General features: G+C 41.9%; 1 protein-coding gene across 1 annotated transcript in view; it reads left to right on the forward strand.

The window, feature by feature from the left end:
• The window catches only part of LOC114875806 (RNA polymerase II elongation factor Ell), a 71,704-nt gene that overhangs the window by 9,170 nt on the left and 44,301 nt on the right, over positions 1-18,233 (forward strand). Inside the window, exon 2 of the mRNA XM_029186521.2 lies at positions 12,171-12,218. Within this exon, the coding sequence (XP_029042354.1) occupies positions 12,171-12,218 (48 nt within the window). The remainder of the gene's footprint in view (positions 1-12,170; positions 12,219-18,233) is intronic.

Below are 18,233 nucleotides of genomic sequence, written 5' to 3' on the forward strand. Positions count from 1 at the left end.
TTTCACGAAGAATCTCGTGCTGGGTCAAAGATCGTCCTGTTTTTCGTGTATCGAGCTCTTCCTTTCGATAGAAAGAAAATCAATTCATTCGATTGGCCCGAATTGAATGTACCACCCGATCGTTAGATCGACTCAGACACGAACACAACGCGAATGAAAATAAAAAATAAACAGCGTGTTAAAAACAGCGAATGATTACGAAATATATGTTTCGAATGTGTGTTTAGGTGCAGGTAAAGTTTGTACAGCTGATGTCAGCTGAAAAATATATACTTAAATGCCAATTCCAATAACCCAAATAAAACGTTTGAAACACGAATCCGATAAGGTTTCATAATTTAGCTTATTTATGTTTCTATTAAAATTTCCTGGATTTGACCAGGGTTTAATCAAGTTTCCGGTCTCTGATAGGAAAAGACGGTGAAGTATCCGCGATGGAGGACGATAATGGCACGAGATAATGCTGGAAGGAGCGCGAGTTATATAATGAGAGGACGTGTTCGATGAAACGTAGCATGCGCGTCAAGACGTGGAAAAATGCTACCTGCTCGAACTGATAAATCTCCTTACACAAACGAGGAGGAAATTAATCCTTAGGATTTCTTTCCTTGCCACGTGTCGCGTAATTAAATCGTGGAATTTTACGTAGTTTACCATATTTTCGTTTTGATCAAATTTGTAAAATTTACTTGCGCTGATAATTAACTAAAAGGAGTAACTTGATAGGAGGAACAGAAGCGTGGCTCGATATTGTTATAAAAGAAGGGGTTAACGAGGGAAAGTATGGCGATTAATACGCTAGCTTGGATATTCCTGGCCAACGGGGTAGCACGTCATTGCTTTTGTTCACCGAACGATCCTCTTAACCGTGGCGCCAGTCAGCTAGCGCCGTATCTCGCGTAAAATTATCACGCTCGAATTATCAGCCGGAGCGTACGGTCAATCGTAGGAAAGAAGATGATCCGCTTGCAATTCAGGAAGCGATTAACAAAGACAAACCGAACGAACGATTAATCTTTTCTGACCTAGATACTTACGACATAGGCGACCATCATTGCTGAAGAATTTCATGTACATATTGCGTAACGTAGACTGGTGAATGATAGGTGATCGATGATAACGCGTCGATCGAAATGATCACCTGATTCGTTTAATGCCACCGTGTTTCTTGAAAAATGCTTTCCTCATTTATTTTATTCTTCCTGGTTTGATTTCACCAACTGGATTTCTGTTTCCTGGTTGATTTCCTTTACGTTTGCAAGAAAGTTGCGGAATAAGATGAAACTTCCAGGCTCTCTGGCGCATTGTGGTTTTCGTTATAGGTAAAACGAGGCGGATTTCATTTGCAGTTAGCTAAAAAATGATTGATTTTTATTTTCAAGCTTTTAATATTAAAATCGTACGAAGGCAGATTATGAAAATTTTTTCATTCTCCGACTATCATTCATTTTTCTATTTCTACCAGCGATCGTACAGGAAAAAAAGATGCTTTCAATAACTCGAGCTGTTGAATCAGGCTGGATAGCGATAAAAGAAAAGAGTTGCGTTTTATACGGTGGAACGTGTGATAAATACTGAATTGTCGGTTTCGAAAACGTGACTGGTCGCGATTGCACGGTCACGGAATCGAAGCCGAATGAAATTCGGAGAGGATCGATGCCAAGCAAATAAGTTCCTCAAACGAACAAAGTGGCTTGTCTCTATCTCCCTCTCTTCCCTCCTCACCGTTGCTTCGGTTCCTCTATATCTAATTTGCAACGCTCCTTTCACTCTGCTCTCTCGAACCGCGATACCGATCGCGAATACGTGTACACCGGTGCACACGGCCAGGTAAATCGTTAAAATGTTAAGTACGAGGGGGCGATTGTGAAACGTCCCCGGCATGACGAATTACAAGCTGTTCTGTTGCGGGGTGACATTTCTACTCTTTCCGCCTACGCTTTGCTCTATCTTTTTTTCTCCTTCGTCCTTTGATCAAATTTTACTCTTGGTAAATTTCGATCGTTACTTTCGTAACACTTTCGTCGCTTTTCTACTTTTTAATTGTTTCGTATTTCGTTTGGATAGTGGAATTACACGCTTTCGCCTTCTTGTCAAATGACTTCGCGTATCGTTGGATTCCTGTTAAACCGTCGCGATTAGAATTAGTTTCGATTGTTACGAAAGTGAACAGAAATAGGAGAAAGGATCGTGGATTTTTATTTTTATACGGGTTGCAAATACGCTTTTGTTTTTATCCTGTGACGAAGCATCTTGTAAAAAGATGTATGTTTACCGATAAGAGAATTAGTGACGCAAGATAGAAACTACATAATAGACACTGAATGTAAAATGGATTAAGAACTCGTAATCGTTTGGTTCAACTGTGTTACGTTATGAACGACGATAGCTTATGTTGATGTGAAAAACAACTGACTCATAACACGATAGTTGGAGGTAAACATTGTTGAACGAACGGGGATACTTGGAAATTGTTCGGAAAATTGTTCGATCGAATTCTATCTGATGTATCGAAGCTATTATGTAATAGCTTTCTTAATAAACAGAGTAATTGATACGATATGATGTAACTGTGCACAGGTGTAACAATCGAATCGTGAAAGCGTTCGTGATCTGACCGGAAAATTGTTGTGCACCATGCAATTATTTGAAATCGTCAAGTTTAAAGTTCCGAAGGTAAAAATCACATTTGAACACTCGTGGAACAATAGGATTCGGTTAATCCAACTTAACGAACGAACCTTTGTCGTTAATTTCCTCCGTGCATTGTCGCGGACTGTTGGAAAATCGTGAAAAATCAGGACGCGTAGTTATCTGGTTTCCATCGTAACTAAATTCGTCGCTTATCCTCCGCCACTATTCACGTAACATCAGCTGACGATAATCAATAGCTCTGCGAGCTGATAAGAGGATTTCGTTATAAAACGGTAGTCGAATTTTACGCTTATAGAGTCTCGCTTTTTCGTCACTCTTACGTAAAAAAAAGAAGAGAAAGGAAAATGAAAGGTTCCAAGGTTGACAAAGGTTGAATCGAAAAAAAATATGTTTTCTCTAAACTAATCGTGTTTTAATCTCATCTCTTCGTCAAAAGTATTAGGAATGTTGCCCCGAAGGTCTTTGAATTAATTACGTACGTCGCTTCTTTGACCTCAATAAAAATCCTAACTGCTTTCCCTATGTTCAAACTATACCTACTTTCCTAATTTAAGATCCATATAATTTACATCTAAACACAGCAGAATTTACGGTTAAGTAGACGAAAAGAAAGTGGATATCAAATGTGAAGTAAAACATGAAACTCCATTTGCGTCAATTTCTACTTCTGTAATTACCAAGGACGGGAATAATACACAGTCTTCCTCGTACATCATTTCCGGCGGTGGTAGAAGCAAGTTAGCGTTGAAAATCGCGGCCGAGGTCTGTTGTGTGTACAGTAGTCGGAAGATAGTCGGTGTCGAGGCCAACGACGCCGACGTCGACGTCGTGGAAACCGCAGCAGCCGGCTAGAGTCTCCTTCGACGAATCGATAATGCGCTCCTGGGTTCGCCACCTTTGTCTCTATTATCCTCGTCTCTCCGTCGATTTGCTCGCCGGCAAATCGCGGAAAACGCCGCGTCGGCTTACGTGGGCGATCACGGCAGATCGAGAAATAACGCAGTTACGAGAGATCGGTCGACCTTGTTTACCAGCTGGAAATCACGTATCTCTTTGCGCGATTCTTCCAATGGAACCTGTCTCCGCGCGTTTTTTCGATTCAACCCTTTCTTTCACTCGGGTCTCCGTCGACGAAACCTTGGCAGACAAAGGGCGCGTTTATTACGAGCCGGTAAAAGGTGATTGCTCGAGACAAGAAAGATCATCGAGTCGTTGGAGAAGAAATTGTCCGGAGAAACACGGTCTAACCGAAGCGACGCAACGACCGTTTCAACTTTCGCGGTTTAATCGAACCCCAAGCGTAATCAACGCTGTTCTCTCCTAGGACCTGACTCAACGATCCAGCGGTTACGCAAATGCCGAGTTCGAATCGAATTCACCGTGAAACAATATACATTTTCAACGATTCGGTTGCTCAATTTCTCAACTTTAGTTTCAGAAGATTGAAAAATAAAATTAGATCTTCATCCCTGTTAGATACAAAGTACATGCGTAGGAGGTAGAATAACACAGTCCAGCGTCGAGTTATTTGCTGTGCAAGTCGTTCGAATTCATTTATTCAGCCAGTGTTTGCATTTTACCGTAACAGCTGAGAGTTAAAAAAAAAATAGGCATCGAATAAATATTAATTCTTATATCTGGCTGGAAAATATGCCCGTTTAACAGGAACGATTGTTCGTAAGTCGGAACTAGACTGGTTCTAATTAAGATTTAACAGATTTACGGGAATTTCATTGGAATGGGAAAGAATTCCATGCGAGCGTCGCCGGGGAACAATAGAAACCCCGCGATGGCAAGTTCTCTCGAGTCTATTGAACGCGACTCTGAATCTTCTTCTCCAAGGCGCATCCGTCACGATAGTTTAACCCGAGCGACGAAAGTGCCGTTCCAGTTGGCCGATTATGTAATCGTCTACCATGTATGTCTCTCGATTTTCTGTTTCTATGTTCAAACGTAAAAGGTTGACGGAGTGTTTAATGTGTTTAACGGAAGGCATGTATTTCGTGACGGAGCAAACGAAAGAACGTCTGGAAAGTCGAGGGAAATTAGGGGACGGTTTCTTCGTGCTTTGCATAAGGTATTAAGGACGTTACGTGCAACCACCCCGAACTAGTTCCGTTCGCACGACGAGTTCCCAAGTGAATTATTCGGAAAAAAAAAAAACTGAACAGACAATCGGTCGAAAATGTTGTTGCGGATTCGGTGGGAATGTCGACGATTTCGTTGTACAACACCGTCCGAATCACAGTAAGGTCCGTGCAAAATGCTCGATATTCTTGGCAATTTTATGTAACCTCTTCCCTTTATGTCCTGTTTCGTAATAATCCCCGTTAACGATTGTTCCAAATGAAATTCTTTCTCCCCCTTCGAGTGAACATTCGTGGCTCTTCGAGCCGTGTGCAGAATACATTCGCGAAAAAGCTCGAATTTTTCTTTTATTTAGCTGAATTTTGTCCGTGACTTTTGAAACGCGGTGCGTGGGCTGGAAACAGATTGTCTCGTTGTTAACCCTTTGACCTGAGACGCGATATTCGCATGACAATCGCCGAGGTCTGGCCGAGAATCTGAATGAAAATTAGAACTTTGCGTTGTTGCAAACGAGATAGAATGAAAACAATCCTAGGAATTCAGACGAAATGATCGATAGTTGACTCTTCTATGCGGTGAACGTTTTAGCAGGAAGTTAAAAAATATTCCATAGCAAAAGTTTTGTATTAAAATAGTTGAGAGGAGAAACGTTAGTTCGCGTAGCATCGCGTTAATAACGCTATTATTGTTGTTAATTTGCATCGTACGATAATAAGGGAGAGGGAGGTTGAAAAGGGGACACAACTTTTTCGTACGTTACTATCTATCCCCGCAACTGCACAGCAGAGCTCACGATCGTGTTTATTAGCTACTTCGCCACTGATTGCGCCTATCTTGCGAATTAATATTGCGGTTTATCGTTCAGTCTGTCCACTTGTTGCCGGACGAACGTGTTTCCGAGCGAGCTGTTTGCTTTCTCGGTAAGGATTTTTATTATCAGCTACCCTGGTATGCTTCTTTGTCGAATCAGCTATGAAATAAACGAAATTGCTCGAGCTCCTCGATAGAATAATTATTTCCCTCTGTCTTCGTTGAGGTGTTTAATGCTCATAGCGAAATTTCGACGCGTTGCAAAAATATTACACACCGGTAACGTTAAAATCTGCGCGCATCTGGAGACCTTGGGGAAGAACACAGGAAATATGCATGGAAGTGAACGTGTTAATTAACCGCTTAGCGACTTCGCTTCTGACTGCGGAATTCATTCGTCATGGAAGTAAACCGTATGCAAATCCTTTCGTGCGTTAAACTGCACGCATCGAATCTCTTCGAGCGAAATCGTCGATTAATCATTTCGAGATTAATCACCAAGAGACATTCTGTCGAATTGCAAGTTCGTTGTATCGTGGACAACAAGACGGTTGTCCGTTGTGGTAGGAACAATCTCAGGTCGATTAAAAGGATATCTAGATATCGAGGGATGGAGAGTGTTTTCTATGGTGTTCTCAAGGGACTTCTTGATACGAGCTCGAAATAGGAGCGAGAGAAGTCTGCACATGACGCCGAGTGGCAAGCCTCGTGAATTGTCAGGATCGAGGCGGAATAATACATTGGTAAAAGGCAGGTGTTAGTTAGCACATAAACAGGAACGCACACGGACCGTGGTAGCACACAGGTAGAACCTTTAGGGACACGAACGAGCGTCGCGGTGTCCTTGTGTTGATAGAACACCCTTCATCCAGCTTATGGTTTAACAGAGTCGACGAGGGCATCCGAGTGATTCGAAATCCTCGGCTCGGAAAAACGAGACACCCTTGTCCTCCTCCTCCTCCTTCTCCTCCTCTACTCCCTTCCAACCATCCCCTTTCCTCTATTTTCGACCAACCTACCCTCCAGAAGGTAACGCAAGAATAATGGATCCCCGTTGCGTGTGTCCGTTCTCGGTTCGTTCCTCCCTTGTCCTTCGTTCAGGATTCTGTTAAAGTGACCGAGGGAGATAGGAGGCCACGACAGCGCCATTATTGTCGAGGATCGACTAAATTTGGCCTGTCCGTGCTTCGATTAGACCGCATTCGGGGCCATTCGCTTATTCTTAGCCTGAGAATCATTGGCCCGATGAAATTATACCGCATGCTGGGGTTCGGGATGTTTCCTGTTTACGCAATTACGGAACACCCCGACAATAAGAACTTTGCGAAATTATTTCACAAATCATTTTGATTTTCTTTGTTGGAAAATAGATTTTTTGTAAACCTTGAAGTGTCTAAAATCTTGGAAGGATAGAAAAGTAGGAATAAACCCTAGTAAAACAAAGGAAACAGTACTATTTTTTCGTGGCATGTCTTTTTTCGCTGGCAATGCGCATTCAGTTTGCATGGAAAGCGACGTGGTTCGTCGCTGCGTGGAAACTTGCCAAGTAGACACTGTCCATTACACGTATTAACAGTTTCATAAGGTAACCTAGGTAGGCCAATTCAGGCGGGGTCTGACTTGAAGTTATTTTTGCGTGGGTTAAATTGTAAGGGTTTTACAGCACCGGCCTCTCTATTAACACTTTTAACGAACTTTCAATGGGAAATTAACGAAATCAATTATAGCGGGCTAAATTAGGTTGTTCATGAAATTACAACAATGTATGAATATCTTTGTAACCGACCGTATAATCGATAATATCATTACTTCCTTTGAGAAAATACACGGGTGAACGATTGTTTTCTCGAGTATCGTTCAAGTGAAACCTCTGTTTCTTTGCTTTTTAACGGTGAAACAGGTAAAATTTCAAATCAGTGCTCAAGTAGCAACCGGTAGACAATGTAAAAGCAACATCGTACATTTCACCGAAGGTCGAGAACAATGAGCTTCGTTAAGGTATACATTATTTCCACTTTCCAGGGTTCGATGCTTTCGTTTTCCTTATCCCGTTTCTTCACTTTGTTCCGCCAATTTTTACGAACGATGAAAATATTTTCGTCCAATTATTCCTTCTTTTCTTTCATCTATCGTCATTGTCTAAGAATCAAAGCTACATAAAATCTCGATAAGCATCATGACATCGAAGGTATTCGAAATTCTTCTCGAGACGCGATTCAATTTAACGATCGCTATTAACGACATTTCGTATTCCTCGAACAAATTAAATATTCCTCGTTGCATACCGATCGTCGCGATGCAATGCACCGGGAGGCGGGACAATCCTTTCGCCGTGCAATTGGTTCGACCTGGAAATCGATCGGAGCCGATTGATCGAACTGCCGGGGTGAATTTTTTCCGGAAAATCGAACGAGCCCGTTTGACATTTACCTGCATGCGTGGTCGCGTTAATTGAATTTTAAGGTTGCTTCACGGTTCATTGTAAGCCTGTGAGTTTATCGGCACGTGTTCTGCTCGGTGACGTGTATTTTGCAAAATACATTGTCGGTGCTTTAGAATCGATATACGATAATGATTAAAGCTGAACGGATATTTGAAATTTTCACGTTCCAGTTAAAAAATGAAATACTACTCGAGTATATATTCTTGTTGAAATTTTGTAAGAGTTGGACTTTTGAATTTGACGAAAAACCAGGCTTCTTATCGATCCTGCTTTACATTTCGACGGACGCATTGGAAAGTGACGATAGGCTGTCTAGACCCAGAAAGAATTTATCGCGTGTTGAAGCAACGACCGCAGAACAGTGTGTGCTTATCGCGGCCACGCCTAATCGCTCTGATTACGGCATCGTCAGTGTCCCGGATCCTTTAAGCCCGCTTCACATCGTTGCTGCTCGTCTTTTCAATGAACGCGCATCAACGACAGCGGATAAAAATATTTCAACCTCTCCAACTCGACATTGTCCGATAAAAATCTCGTTGCTCATTAATTGTAACGTTGAATTATGGTTTTCCCTGATTGCTAAACCGATTGCGCGGATGATTTTAAAATCGATAACGATTATCGTTTACGCAATCGCTGACTCGCCCCTAATGTATTCTCTCATTTATTTGACCAATGCATAGCAGGCTTAATTGTATTGGAAAGGATGGCAATTAACCGTATCGTCGTTATCGATAGCGATGGTCAACGCGATGGCATCGAACATCGAAGTGGCCGAAAGTAGCCGGGTTAGTTACTCGATGGGACCAACTGTTCTCTCGTATCGAACAGGGTAAACGTTTACCGTGAACCATCCGTTCTGTTTGCCGAGTAGTATTGATCTTGCCAGTGATGGTTGCTGGTCACACGGAGAGATTTAGCGGATTGTTTACGAAATACCCCCGGGGCGATTTTCGATGCAAACGACGATGCTCGACACCTGTCCGTTGAAATGTCGCGGATCCTCGTTTGACGATTCGAATTGTGTCGATAGCCATTGGACATCCACGCGATTCGTTCTTCGTTCGAGACAAATCAAACGTTTTGTCTTTATTTCTCTTAGCCCCCCATGGAAAATCGAAAGAAGGTTTCTCGCGAAAATTTCAACGATTTCGCGAGACACCGAAACGAGCGAATAATTCGATCAGCGCGGCATTTCGAACGGCTAATCCGTTTGAGATGCCGCGTTCTCTCGTACCCGGATCTATGGATCGGTCTATCACGATCTAGAATCCGCGAAGGCGTTTCAGTGGCGACCGGTGTGCAACACGTACACGCCCACACAGAGGAAGGCGAGCAGACGCAGTGGTTGACGCGAGCGCGATGGAGAACACGCGTCATAAGAAGGGAACCAGCCAGAACGGTCTGCGAGTTCGCCGGCCGAGAGAAAGTGAACCAGTTGGCGGCGTTGCCGAATTTCTCCACACGGACTGTCTAGTTGATACTCCATCTTGTTGTCTACCTGTTGCGACCCGGCAACCATGCTCCCGATTAATCGAACCGAAAGGTGATTTTTGGCGAACCGCTTTTTTTTTTTTTTGCACGCCGACGATCGTTCACCGAGCGAACTCTGGTGATCTCGGTTTGATTGATCCATCGACGAGGGTGGAGAATAGTAGGTCGATGAAAGGCAAACGTTCTATAGGAGGAGAAGTTCGGGGGCAAAGTTGATAGATGATGCGTCTTTGGCACCCACGACTCAATTTGCGTACAATATGGTTCACATAGGAGTCAGGGAGACATTGTAATCCAGAATCGAAGGAACACATTTTTTCTTGTTTCTTGAATTAATCCATTATGATAAAACACTATGGATTTTCCGTTTACTCGAAATGTCTGAAACTTTCAACCGGCTCCTTTAACTCGAGAAGTCTGACAACTCGCGCGCCCATTTTCCTGCAGTTGCAAAACGTCGTTGGCCGGTTGTTTTTAACCGAATGCTCGATTAGAATTTCGCGGGCGGCGAACGTGTTACGAGCATGTCGGGGTACGATGCAAAATGCATGAACATAACCGCCTGCAGCTTATGCAACCGGACACATCGAACGCCTGACGCGTCGACACCGCGCCAGGTTTCTTTTACGATTTCGCGTTCGTAAAACGGAGCCATCCATAAATTACTCCGCTTTCCCCTAGTTTGTTCTAACCTAACCCAGACACTCCTACTACATATTCGTTGCTTTCGTTCCGCCAGTTTCTGGAATTTCTCGGATTCCCCTAGCGATAATCCGATCCGAAAGGATGGATGCATCGATCAGAATAGATCGGTCGAGATTTTATAATTGGCAAATCTCTTCCCATAATCTGTATTATTGAATAAAACTCATGAATAGATCCTCGATTAAATCGTATCCGCGTCCCAGCGGCGGCGAATAATTGATCAGTCGGTCAAGATCGAACGGGTCTCTAATAAAAACGAAATTCAACAGGTGTTGAGATTGCTCCTTCCCATCCCCGTTCTATCTTCCAGACGAAATATACGAGCTGATCTCGTTCACCATCTCCTTTCCGGCTCGTTCGATTGCTTTTCATTTTCTTCATGGGGAGCATAAACCTTTTTCATCTAATTTCACTCGCGTTTATATATTTTATTCGAGAACCAACTCTCGAGATCCCTTTTCTCTTATAATTATTAGGTATAAAAATGAGGAAGTGCGTTAAAACATTCTACGAAAAATCTATATATGTAATCTTTCCGGTGGTTTGTTTCCGTTTCGTGAACTTCCTCTGAACGTGCGTTGAATTATTCCCCCAAAAAATCGTTATCGTACCATCGTCGGTGAAAGCATACGCGTGCTGCCTATTTAACACCTTTTCAGGCAATAGATGATTTCCTTTTTGCATAACTGTGCGTAGTGCGATTAAGATTAAAAACATTGTTGTTTAGAACAAGCCACTTAATGATAATTAAAATTCTGATGAATTCTTAACCCTTCAACCGTGGACGATTATCTAATTTTTGTATATAAAATCATGAATTACGATTAGATGTTTTTTGAAAGTATAAAAACATTGGTGCCGTTACATAATCTCATGTATAACTATTTGATATCGTCTAACATGAATTTCAATCAGTTTGCCATTAAACAACCACGTTAATTAACTCTGCTATCTACGTTTAGCAAATCGCTAACAAAGTGTATTATTAACGACTCTATCTTTGAAACTGAACGCATTACAATATTTAAGTCGGGTCGCATAAATGGTCTCTGTTAGTATTCTTCAGGGAATTGACGATACCTAGTAGCAAGCATCGGTGGAGTCGTATCAGCAACATTTAATTTTCATCGATAAACACAGTAACAGTTATGCTCTTTCTCGTGTTAACGATGCAACGAGCATTACATCCGTTCTCGCGAATTTAATCTCATGCACTTTCGATTCTTGTCCTTCGAAACTAATACCAACAAGTCGTCATTGAATCTTACCATCTATCCGACGTTCGTCTCAAAATGTATGCGCATACATTGAGCTTCGAGCTGCGTTTGCGTTTGAACCTTTGTCGCGATCTAACGAGATTCAAAAACCACCGCGATTTGAAGCGGAAGACTACGCGTCTGAGACGATAGGCAAATAGTCGAAGAGTTGGTGAAATTAAAGTTGCACGAGCAATATTATCGATGCGATATCCAGCGATTCGAGAACGTCGTAAAAATGGTATCGAAACGAAGATACTGGTATTTTATAAGCTCTCCAATTAGACGCGGCTTGTTTTTATATCTTTTATCTACGAGTGATTCGAGTATCGAACATCTTCGATTCTGATCGACGAGTAAACGCACTCGAACTTCTTACCGACAACTTTCCCTTTCAAACGCTTGTGCACGCAAAATTCTCGTCTCTGCACGCCACTAATGTAACACGACAAATATATTACGTTACAAGATCATGGAACAGTTTGATTTCATAGACCGCAGAATCGCAGCGTAGAAAGCTGTGCCTAGCTGGTAATCTAATGAATTTTCATCGAATTCATATTAATTTAAACAGAATATGAATAATTTTCAATTCAAATGCCATTTTTCAGAATCTTTCTTGTAGAAAAACAGTGAGATAAAACTTGCGATAGTTTGATTAGCTTATTAAGCAGATTAAACGCGTGTAATTAACGCGAAGTTTTCTTTTTCTGTTACAGAACAAGACCAGCCAGAACCCTACTATACAGTTCCTAGGAAATGAAGGGGTAAGTGGAAAATCACTTTCCATTATTTGCATACTCGCGCGACACGTAGGTGCTTTCGACTAACGCGCGATCGATTGTGCTATCGATCTTAGAACGCGAAACGTTACACATGGTCGATAATGTCGATACAGTTAAGTTGTTGCATCAGGAAGAACGGTGAATCGTTTAACGTTAGAAATAAACGATCTCTTTCTTCGGCTAGTCTAACGCGATAGGAAGTAAACTATTTTTAATACATTTAAGGAGGTTATCAGAGAAATTTGGAGCGTAGTTTATCGTTTACAGTGTCGTAAATCCGATAAGCTGGACGGATAAATTTCATGTCAAGTTTCGGTGTCTCGCGGATGCTTCTTAGAAACGGCGGACGTTTAAAAAAAGCTTGCTTCGTGTAATCACCGTGGCGAGAGTGCGAATAAAAGATCAGCCTGAAGCGTGCCAGCTGAGCAACACATGAAACCTCCTCGTTTTCCATGAATTTACGTTTAACAACTATGACGTCGACGAGCTGCCACGAAGTCGCGCTTTTCTTCGAAGTAGCGCGGTTTAATTCGCGAATTAACACTGTCAACGTCAGCTACCGATATACCTTGACTCATTAACCTGTTAACGTTCTCAAAGCCTGTAGATTCAGCTGGATTTACGTCTCCAACAATTTTCCATTTCATTTCTACGTCTCTCGCGATACCGGACGAATCGATTCGATTTTCCCAGGTTGAATTCGATCGAACCGGTAGTCGATCGGTTTGGAAGGGAAGGACGGGTCGATGCAAAGGTGGTGGCTCGGTGAAATGTCCCTTTAGGTGTTAAAGAGTAAAAAAAAAAAAAGGGAGAGTGAGAGGCAGACACGAAACGTTAACGATGGTGCACGATCGGCCAGGTACACGCCCGTGTCTCGTGTTACACGCGAAAGAGATCTTTTCGTGTGGGGATCGGAGGATCGGAGGCGATACTGCGCGTGTCCGTAGACGTGGCGATCACGAAGCCGAAGGTTTCTACTATGGTGAAGGCGATCGAGGTCGTTCGAGCAAGGTTATACACCATTTTCTCCCGTGCCGTTCGTTGATTCGCCCGCACGTAGGTACCTCTGTTCTCTCGTTCGATGGATCGATCCGTTCTTCTCGAATTGCCGCGATACGCGGCAGGTTTGTTGCCTGCCTGACGCGGGTCCTTGGCGATCCTTGTGCAATGAAGCAATCGGCGAATGCTGTTTTCGAAGGTCGAATCAGATCGCGTTTCGAGGCTGTCCTTCGCTTGGTTCCGGGACCAAGATTGATTTTTCGAAAAAATTATTATCTTGGGATCCTTTTGTAGATTTGGAGTCGTTGCTCATAAAATAAGAAGTATAATAATATTTCATCGTGAAATGATAAAAAATCAAGTATGTATACAGTTTTATCATTCAACGTTATCTCGATACATAGTATTCATCGATTCAAGTGGAAGACCTTGACGTTACAGGATATTGATTTGTTCGAACAGATAAAAGAGATGTTCGATCCGCGAGATAATCGCGAACGTTATTAATTGTGTACGTTCGTTTCCGCTACTGCGTAATTGCTGTTTGATTTGAAACCATCTTTTGCATCGCGTTGAATTCTCGTTTCTTCGAGAAACGTTAGCCGGTGTATATTTTTAACACCGGCATTTCGAAAAATCTTGGACACGTTCGCGGCGTTAGACACACCGATTATTTATGTAGAACCGTAAAAGTTTGGCTTTGCGTTTGGTCTCGTAAAAGCTGTCCGAGTCGCCCTTCCTTTAAAAGTCGGGACGATTCAGTGTCGTTAATCCTTTGGCTTCTAAGACTATTAAGTACTAGGTACTAAATCAAGTATTAAATTAGGCAACATTTTCGGTAAAGACGCTCGTAGTGAAAGGGTCAATCAGAAATTCGAAATCGGCTAGCCGGTAGGGAAAGGAAGAAGGTGATCGACCTGTTCGCGTCTTTGGTCCCGCTCGATTTTTTCGGGCGTGGTCGACCATCTCCTCCATTAAGCCTTCACTCAGAAGCAATACATATTTTTGCAAAAACCTGTTCAAATAAAATAATCTTGAACTACGTAAAAAGAGAAAATCGTCGGTATTCGATAATATTTTTTCAATTTCACTTAAAATCATAGAAAATGAATGAAGATAATTAAAACGGACACGAGACTTTGTCCAAAATGTTTCCTTTCCTTATCTTATTTATTTTTTTATGCCACCGTGATAAGAAGAAATAATACGATAACGTTTTAGCGAATCAAAGCAAATAAAGTTGAAAAGGCTGGTTCGTAAAAGAAATGGTAACAATGATCACCTGTTGCAAGGGGAAAGGTTTGAAGAAACGATTAAGGCTTCATTCATATAACCAATTCTGTATAGCCGCGTTTACTACTCGCTTGTTTTATCCTGACCTTTGATTAGTTACCATTCTGAAAGATCCTCGAAGATCGATGCACCTAAGTTGACCTTTTCTCGAGCTATCTGCAACGAGCTGCCTTAGGGATATTCTTGCCTTAGGCATCTAGAAAATTATATTCTAAGGATACATACTCGTTTCGAGTCAACTGAGTCACTGTTTGAATCCTTGAAGACAGAAGTCGGATACGTTGTAAAAGGAAAGTAACGTTATTGAAAATGATGTCATCGAATGGGTTTGCTGATAAAACTTTCTTTCGAGAAGGCTTGAATAGTAATACTAATTTTCCATTTGAAACGTTAGTAAAAGAAAAACGACACCCGGAAACGTTAAACGCAAACGTGGCAAGCAACGTCTTCGAGATCCGAAACTCGTTGATAAGCAAAATCCAGAGTATAACGACCTAGAAATAAGCAAAAATTGCTGATCTCGAAATAAAACACCACGATCCTCACGGTCAACGATTCATCCTCGCGTGTGTGTTGGTCACCGACACTTCGAACTGGCTGAAAATTTGCAAAACAAACCGTTGACAGAAGCTGCTACAGAAATCAGGACGAAAAGGAGAAACACAGAGTCGGATTTTCCCAAGACGAAAAGCATAGCTGAAAATAACCAGGCGATAAACCACCGTGCAAAATGGTGGAGCAAGGGATTGAAGAAGAAAAAGACGGAACTGTGAGGGGTTGATGACGCAAACCGAGGCGGAGGGAAGAAGAGAATTAAGGCGACTCGTGGCTCGTTTATCGCAGATCAAGAAAATATAGAAGCATTTAATTCACAGAGGCTCCTGTTGGCCTCTGATGACAACGGATTAAGCTCAGCTGGTGTGTGTACTCACTTTAGGAGAGCTTTAAAAGCCACGGTAAACTCGCTGAAACTTTCAGCAGACGAGTCTTTTAATTTATACTTTCAAACTCGTGATATAATTATTCAACCGCCGAACGGTGATTCTAAAATTAAATTTAAATTGTCTCACCTTTCAAGGATTAAATATTACTTTTCAACCTGCGTTTCGTAGGTCTCGGTCAAGATTAACCCGTCCGCTTCGTTGAAGGGTTAAAATTCTCCGGCTATGCAGAGTGGAAAGTTGCGCAAGCGATTGTTCGATCGGAATTCGGTAGTGTAGAAAGTATTAGATTCTTCGAGGTGGGGGGGGGCTTAAAAGCGAAATTTTATCAGACTCTTGCACGATGTATAAACCGCGCAAACTTTCACGAGACGTTTCGCGATTATTACCCGTACGAAAGTAAAATGTTGCTGGAGGTTCGTCGTCCTGTCGGTTGTTGAAGAGCAGTGAAAACTCAACGCGCCTTTGCGATCGTTGAAATTGATTGAATTTCTTTGAACGATTAACAATCGCGCGAACAATGAGGTATCTCTTTGTCGCGTTATCAGTGTGCTACGTCAAACGCGAATGTTAACGAGAACAAAAAGAACAGAGGCCTGGTGTTTCGCGATTTTTTCTTTTTCTCTACTTTTTGCTACCGTTTCTCTTGCTCTCTTTCTCCTTGGATGTTTTTACTTGCCAGTTCCGCCAGTGGCTCAGCAATTATTCCAGTATAATTTGCTCATTTAGTAGACGTCCTTGTCGCGTCTGACGTATTCAGGGAGAACCGACCTGTCTTGCTCGATCTGCTTCTTTTACCGCTATTTTATCTATGGGAAACAATTTTGTGTAACAGTGACGCTTGGTATAATCAATAATCTTTTTGTCTTAGCATGGACCGGATGGTTTTGATAACATTTCAGGTTTTGCTTTGAATTCTCGAAACATTCAGTGACAATTGAATGAAAAATCTCGATGTTTTGTTAATATCGCGTTAAATTCCGTCAGATGATTAAGAGACAAACTGATACAATATCCGTATCAGAAATCACTGTCTATAATAAATCATTTACAGTCATCTCTTGAAAATATTGTGTGTTTTTCTTGTGGCTTTTTAAAACTTCCAACGATATTATATTACTCAACAATTTCCCAGTATTGCAAGTAGCTTTATTAAAAGATTAAGAAACATATTGATACAGTATCGATACCAGAAAGCTATCGGTGATAAATCACTTGCATCTGCCTCTTGATAATTTTGAGCGCAATGTAAGGATACAGATTATGATTGATTATTGTTTATTCGGAATCGGATTTTCAAAAGTTTCAGAGTTTTTAATCGATACACGTATTTAATCGATAGCAATGGCCTTTTGTGTATACGCGGTTAACGCAGAGTAGACTTGCCTTCACATTGTTACCTTTCACTCGACTAGTTTCTTGCTACCCGCCTTGTGTCTATATTTTATTCAAGAACAGCGTGTTATTAAGTTGAATAATATAATGTGCATAATCGATGGTATAAATCATTAATTTGTATATAAAATTAAATTTTATCAAGCTTAGATAGCTCGGCTCGGTTTCTTATTTCGTTTACTTTCGTTCGAACGACTATCGTCTGAGATTCTCAACTCTCTAAAGGCAAGATGGGTAGCGGTAACCGGCGAGCATGTAAACAGGTCTTCTTCGCATATTTCCGCATGGGAACGCTTCACGTGATTCGCAGCGATTATAAAAGGTAAAACGCGAAAGGTAGAATCGCCTCTGTATCCGGTAGCAAGCGGAAGTTCTCTCGCGTTTGATCGTTTTCTTTTCGCGGTCCCGCTTCCTCCTCGACGCGGTCGCGCGTTTCTTTCGCTTAAGGCGATATTCCATCGCGCGATCACCGCCGACACGAAATATCGCTGCCGTAACAGTTACTTTTACGCCTGACCCACTTACTATTCTACCAGTCGAATCTAAGTACCACGATAAAAAGTGGGTCACCACGAAACTAATTGACGGTTTCGTGTCGCGGAAACTCGCAATAGGGAAAGGGTCTTTCTCTCGGATATTAGACGAATTAGATCGGACGTTTGATTATCGGAAACACCTAGTTCGAAAGGGTTGGAAAACGAGGGAAAGGGTGTCTATTGAAAACGCGTACAATTCCCCCACGCGACACCCTTCGGAAGGGTGCATGACACATCGTGCGACGGGATTTAGGCCGAAAACTGCCCTATCCCAGGTTTTATCACCACATGGAAACGTGCTGTAACGTGTTGCCATTGACGGAATCCACGAGCGGTGAATACGGGACGTGTTCGTACAGGGTGTTTCAAAAATAAGTTACAAGTAGAAATAATTATCTTTTACATTTCAAGTATTTTTATTTCTTCAAATTTTAAAATTATTCTCTTAAAAAATCCTTTTCCAACCTGTATTCCGCAACACCTTCGTTGCGAGCCAATAAATACACGTAAAATCTGATAGAGGTAAACAACGATAAGTCACAAGTCGCTTCGGAGCTATCGTAATCTTTGCGTCGAATGTTGTTTGGTCAGCTATTTCTGAAATATCCTGTGTAGGTGTATCTTTATCATTACGGCCTTGCTAGTATGTAGGCGATATGCGGGTGTTGCGTTTCTCGTCATTAATTTTCCCTCCCTTTTTCCTTCGTCATTCATTCAAGCGGCCTGTTACGCTCGCGACACGTCCGATAATATTGCAGATCGTACACGCGCGTTCGCACTTATCATCACGGATATATCGTTCTGAGAAATTACCGCCCCTTTTTCATCTGCTG

This window comes from Osmia bicornis, chromosome 4, assembly GCF_907164935.1.
Source record: "Osmia bicornis bicornis chromosome 4, iOsmBic2.1, whole genome shotgun sequence".
NCBI classification, from domain to species: domain Eukaryota; kingdom Metazoa; phylum Arthropoda; class Insecta; order Hymenoptera; family Megachilidae; genus Osmia; species Osmia bicornis.